Source organism: Gouania willdenowi, chromosome 22, assembly GCF_900634775.1.
Source record: "Gouania willdenowi chromosome 22, fGouWil2.1, whole genome shotgun sequence".
Lineage (NCBI taxonomy): Eukaryota > Metazoa > Chordata > Actinopteri > Blenniiformes > Gobiesocidae > Gouania > Gouania willdenowi.
Genome location: NC_041065.1, coordinates 12618061 through 12623998, shown reverse-complemented (window position 1 = coordinate 12623998; position 5938 = coordinate 12618061). Strand labels below are relative to the sequence as shown.

The window sequence follows — 5938 nt, the reverse complement described above, 5'->3', positions numbered from 1 at the left end:
TCGGCGATTTTCGAAAGTTATTATGATTTTGAATGTAGCCTCCCCGACGGCTCCGCCTTTACCCCCCTCGCCCCTCCCCTCTGTGGTCCATCTCACTCACATGCATGTGCACAGCTGCTGCAGAAGAGGAGCTCAGCTCATCGCTTGTATCGTGTAGAAACCACGTTGTCTCATGTCTCATTCAGCAGTAATTAAACAAGAAACTTTACCATTATATGTTAAAAAAACGTGACCAAAAACTCTGTTTTAACTCTGTCAGCGGTGACATGCTTTCAGTGTGAGCTTGTGCATGCAAGGGGTTGAGAACGAGCAGGGAGAAAGGGAGACTTGATTGGTTAAAAAAAAAAAACGTTTTTTTTCCATTGGTTGAAGTTATTGCATATTTACAGCTGCTACAGATGACAGATCTTCTTCATTCCTTTTTCAGAGCACATAAGATCTTAATTTTTGTCAGGACATAAAGATAATTTAAACCAAAAACTTAAAAAGTATATCTGGAGAAAATTACCTACCCTTGCTTTAATGATGTCGGCTAATTACTGTCGCTCTCCCAATAAAGTTTTTTTTTTTTTCAAGCAATAAAGTTAAAGTCACGTGCCTAGCCAACCAGACGCACCGAGAACGTCATTTCCGCTCTTTCTTGCAGCGACAACAAGGCGGATAATGAACCACTCGGCAGCAATCGCCTTTCTTTTTGCTCTCAATGTTCATGTATTTCGAAATGACATGAACATCGTGACATTTGTAAATGGTAGAAAGTACCGAGATAAAGAGCGCAAAAAAGGCGATCGCCAGTGGAGCGTTGGGACAGTGGGACATTAGCCGATTATAGCCGATATAAACCATCGGAGCCACAGAGGCGTTATTTACTGCCATGTATTTTCTAATAATGACCCCATGGAATCAGCTGCACGTTCCAGCCAACAACAATGTTTCGTTGACTATAACAGAGGCGGGTAGGTCCCCTATGAGCCCCCAGCCTCGGAAGCGGGACGGCGGGTACGAGCTTGCTGGGTGGGAGGCTCCATCGGAGGTGTGCTTCCCTTGGTGACATTGACAACGCACAATGCAGTAAAGTGCCATTCATATTGTAACAGACTGGGTCCTATGTTACTGAGTTATATTCATTGTGTAGTTTATTCAATGTTTAACATGTGTTGTGGTTTCCCATGGCATTTGAAGCATCGTTGTTACATACAGCTTTCTCTGCCAATGTTTGTCTTTGTTTAAATGTGTTTTAAAGACTTCCATTAAAGGCTGATAAACATTTGATAACGGCTCGAGTCACGTCATTACAATACAGTTTAAAACTAACATTATATTTTCACATTGTCCTGTGGGCCACAAATTAACGTCCCGGGCCGCGAGATTGAGACCTCTGATTTAAATGCTTTAGTAATATCAAAGCATAAGATGACGTATTTTAGTATTTGTACATTATACACAAGTGTTCTGTGTGGAGTATAGGTTTGAATGTCCACGCTCTGAAAGCGTCTTTGTTACTCACCATTGTTTAAAAACATCTGAAACCTTTTTTCCTAAAGTTCTTTCCCACAATGACAAATTAAACATTAAAAAACGTGACCAAAAACTCTGTTTTAACTCGGTCAGCGGTGACATGCTTTCAGTGTGAGCTTGTGCATGCAAGGGGTTGTTTAAAAAGATCTGAAACTTTTTTCCTGAAGTTCTTTCCCACAATGACGTAGAGGATTGGGTTCAAAACGCTGTTAAAGTAGGCCAGGTTGCTGCAAACCAGGCCGCAGATCAACAAGACATTAGTGATGTAGCACCCTCCTAAAACTTTAACGCGTAGGAGCCAGGTCATCATTGTGATTAAGTAGTTAGGTATCCAACAGATGAGAAAAGCCAAGAGGACCACCAGCATCAGAGTGGTGGCCCTATGTTTTGTTTTGTCAGCGTTGAACCTCGACATAGTCTTGGTCCTCAAAACACGAATAATCTTAATAGTGCAGAACGAGATGATAGAGATGGGGATGATGAAACTAAACACTGTCAACATTGCCTCAGAGACCACAGCGAAATGTTTGCTGGGATAGTTAAGCATACAAACAATATTGTTTGGGAAATAATTTACTTCCAGAAAGACAATCGTGGGAATGCTCAAGATCAAACCAAAGCCCCACATTAGCAGACATCCCCACCAGGCATACTTTGGTTTACGCATTCTTCCATGTGACATTGGATGTACCAGGGCTATGTAGCGATCTATGCTAACCAAAACCAGGAAGTAAATGCTACAGTATGCATTGATGATGATGCCTTCATTAACAGCTTTGCACATGAACTGACCGAAAGGCCAGTTCAAATCATTGGCATAGCTGATGGCCCAGAAGGGCAAACAGGACACAAGGACAAGGTCAGCAGCCGCCAGATTACCCAGGTAGATTTCAGCCACAGTGCAGGACTTCTTCTGCAGGAAAAACACCATCAAGACCAAAGTGTTGAGAACAATTCCGAGCACTGCAATGAACATCATGAACATTGGCTGCCCTTTAGTGAGCCACTGCAAGGCTTCTGAGTCCGGACAAGGAGACTCATTGGTGTGGTTGAGCTCTTCATTCAGTAGCGTCACATTGAGATCTGGAAAACTGTAAAAGATTAAATAAACATCAGTTGTTAATGACAAATTCACATTCCTGTTGAGGTATGTGACAGAATCAGTGTTATAAGCTGCTGCTTTTACTATCTTCTTTATAAAATACAGGATTTATTCATTCTCTACAGTTATTGTATTTGTAAAGGAATCATATAGGCTTTGCACTGCACTTTACTTTCACCTCCCGCTAACTCTAATAAGCATTTTGATCCCACCACTGTAGGCATTTCTCTAAAAATCAGGACCTTTGGACAACGCATGGCGGCTTTCTTTGTTAGTGCAAGCGACTAGAAAACAGACTTTGGGTGTGCGGCTCACAGATTAAAAATCAGATTTCGTAAAGGAAGTTGTTATGGTAACACATACAGTAACAACATTTCTATTTCACTCTCATGTTTAACATGTCAGCTTTACGTACTATGGCTTCAGATGTGAATGAAGGAAATGTAAAAAAAAGGCAGTGGAGAGCGAGGTTGTTTCTACTTCAGTCTACATTCTTTGACACCCTTTTCAAAGTGAACAGATGCATGTTTTATTTGTTTATTGGATTATGTTAGGGTTAGGGTTGTAATCACAGTACGGAGGTAAACTCAGATCGTGACACCAGTCCATGGACCAGAATGCGCACCCTCACCATGCCAAGGGAGAAAGATGCCCAAAGACCAGACACCCCACAATGACACCTCACAATCAAAAGGCAGCAAAAGCTCAATATACACCTCTCTGACATCTACACTCAGTGCAAACACAGAGAACACACCATTGAGCTGCCGTCTGCAGCTTACTCTATGTGCCACACTATAAGATGTACACAGTGCCTGTGCCACCCTCGACCATGAGACATCAACACAAGAAAATGCAATCAGGGAACATTCCTCAATCCCAACACAACTAGCGACAAGTGTTACCTTCGTGGGAGTCTTAACTAAACAGAAAGCAACAGTTATTCATCCCTATTAAACAAAGGCAGTGGTTATTTGGTAGCTGTATAAATATACGGACCTTCTATCCATACGCAGCGCCCCTCATTGGCCAGTTTAGATCACATGATAGGTCAGGCATTGGTCAGTTTAGGTCATGTGACTAAGACTAAACCTAACCCTAAGATGTGTGCTTTCTTAAACGTACCAATAGCACAGGGGGTTGTCCGTACGGCAACCGTACAAATACACTTTCTTAAACCAACCATGAAAAGATAAATAACTTAGGTGCACAGCTGGGCACCAGTCTGGGGTACGGTGGTGGTCCTTGTGAGATGTCTGAATGAATTTGTACTGAGGATCATCACTGCCGGCTCCCTTTCTGCCTCTTCTGTCAGGCAGGTTTATCTTACTGAATCACGGCCCTGAATAATGAGGGAATTTGATCCAGCTAAATGAATTGGGGTCAATCCTGAGCGTAACAGTGCTCCGCCGCTTCTCGAGGGACAACACGCCTTCTGTCCATACGTTGAAAAATTTACATAACTTGCTGCACCATAGTGTTTATTTGTGCAGCATTGAACCTCATCGTACTTACCAGTCAATCATATTTGATACATATTTGACCTCAGAAACTTAATTGCAATATCCTTGTAATTTGATAATTTACTAAAATTTAACAGTACAACATATCTTATCAATAACAATATAATTTTAAAAATTATTTTATGATACAGTGTGTTGTAGTCTACACAATGTTTTAAAGCATTTATTAAATATGTTTATACAATAACTATCACATTTATTTTAAGTTTCTCTACACAACTCTCCACAAATGGCATTTAAAATTATACAAACAGAACTATTACTCTAAGCATCAAAAGCAGCATGGAAACAGACCCTGTTGTAAACCAGCTTGTTGCAGCGTAACTCTTTGACGTGGCATTAATTGTTTTAAAGTAGAAAAAAATCTGTTTTCTTTAAACAGAGAAGTCTCAGCTTTGTAAATAATGCAATTACAAGAAGAAATTAAATCACACTAAACTACCAAAATACTTTGTTCAGTTCTTATTTTTAAAAGCATCTTCTGAAATTGTAAATAACTTAACAAATTAAAAACAAATATAAAAAAGGAAAATGCAATTCATAATTAAAACAAAGGAAAGCTAAGTTTATTTTGTTTTCTTTCACTATGTTTTCCTCAGAATACAAAACATTTTTCCCATTTTTGTGTTAAGGTTGTATAAAATACATTTTACAAAATCAAAATACATTACAATTAGTCATACCTTGTAGGTTGAAGAGTCATTTCCTCTGAGTGTGTCCAGATACTCTTTCACACTGTTAACAGTACCGTACTGATCTGTCTGCCTTTGACTTCCTCTTAAAGTAAGCCATAATTTATGCTGACGTCAGCACAAAAGGGAAGGCTAGTTTTTTTCTAGATGACTTGAAAAGTTTTTTTCCCAAGGGAAGAACTAAGTGAGTCTGGTGGTGTGGAACTTTACTTATCAGAAACCAGATGGAAGTCAGTCTCTGATGATGGGCTGATGTGGATGTGATGGGTCTCATGTTTTTGTCTTGGTTTTCAGCAGCGAAATCTGGCTTTGTCATCCAGGGAGGGCAGGCTTCATCGGGTGTTAATTTAATGAAACTACACAAAAACTAATAGTCTTTAAAGGGACAGAATAATGAAAAAAAAAAAAAAATTATAGTTTTGCTACAGTGATATACATTCCTTTAGAATCATTCAGAGGGCCAAAGTTTTAAACATTATGATTCCTCCTTCCTTTGCAATTCCACATTTTGTAAAACGTCAGCTTCAAACAGGCAAGTTGAATTTTTCTCGCCTTCTGACTCATAAGGTGGAAACTCCTCCTCCTGAAAATCCTGGCTCTGCTGTGTTCTAATAACCTGTGATTTTTCATGTTGTATAATATTAGTTTATGTATCATCAAATACATAACCATTATAATATAGTATTGTCCTTACATTATCTTATCTTTCTATATTTGGAATGCTTTAATTTTTCCAAATTTTCAATGATCTTGAATTTGATTTGATTTGTAATGCCTCATATGTTGATTTCAAATTAATCATTCAAAGGGTTTGTAAAACAGTTAGCAAAGAATTGTTGATATTAAACAGCAATTTACACATTTATTTATTTTTTTCAAACCTCACATAAACATGCTTTTTTTTCCTGAGTTACAAACCTGGTTTTTGAGGTGTGGATTAAGGAAAATCTATGGAGAGCTTTTATATTGTTTCCTCTGGCTTTTCCTCCCTCTGTCAAAATACAGCGAGTTCTTTTTGTAATTCCTCTTTTTATACTTCTGCAATGAACGTAAAAACTATTTTGAGGCGATACTTTATGGGAAAAGCAACTTTAGACGTAGAT

At 38.9% G+C, this 5938-nt stretch overlaps 1 protein-coding gene across 1 annotated transcript; it reads right to left on the bottom strand.

Annotated features, from left to right (window-relative positions):
- Nucleotides 1-518: 518 nt before the first annotated feature.
- LOC114456638 (B2 bradykinin receptor-like) lies at nucleotides 519-4888 on the bottom strand. The gene is made up of 2 exons (XM_028438536.1): nucleotides 4827-4888; nucleotides 519-2609 (listed from the first exon to the last, which is right to left on the bottom strand). The coding sequence occupies exons 1-2, from the start codon at nucleotides 4844-4846 to the stop codon at nucleotides 1625-1627; spliced, it is 1005 nt and encodes a 334-aa protein (XP_028294337.1). The 5' UTR covers nucleotides 4847-4888; the 3' UTR covers nucleotides 519-1624.
- Between the last annotated feature and the right edge of the window lie 1050 nt (nucleotides 4889-5938).

Excerpts from the sequence above, each read along its gene's own strand:
- LOC114456638 (XM_028438536.1), bottom strand. The coding sequence starts at position 4,846 with ATGACTCTTCAACCTACAAG. Across the intron at positions 2,610-4,826 it reads ATGACTCTTCAACCTACAAG|TTTTCCAGATCTCAATGTGA; the intron begins GTATGACTAATT and ends AATCTTTTACAG.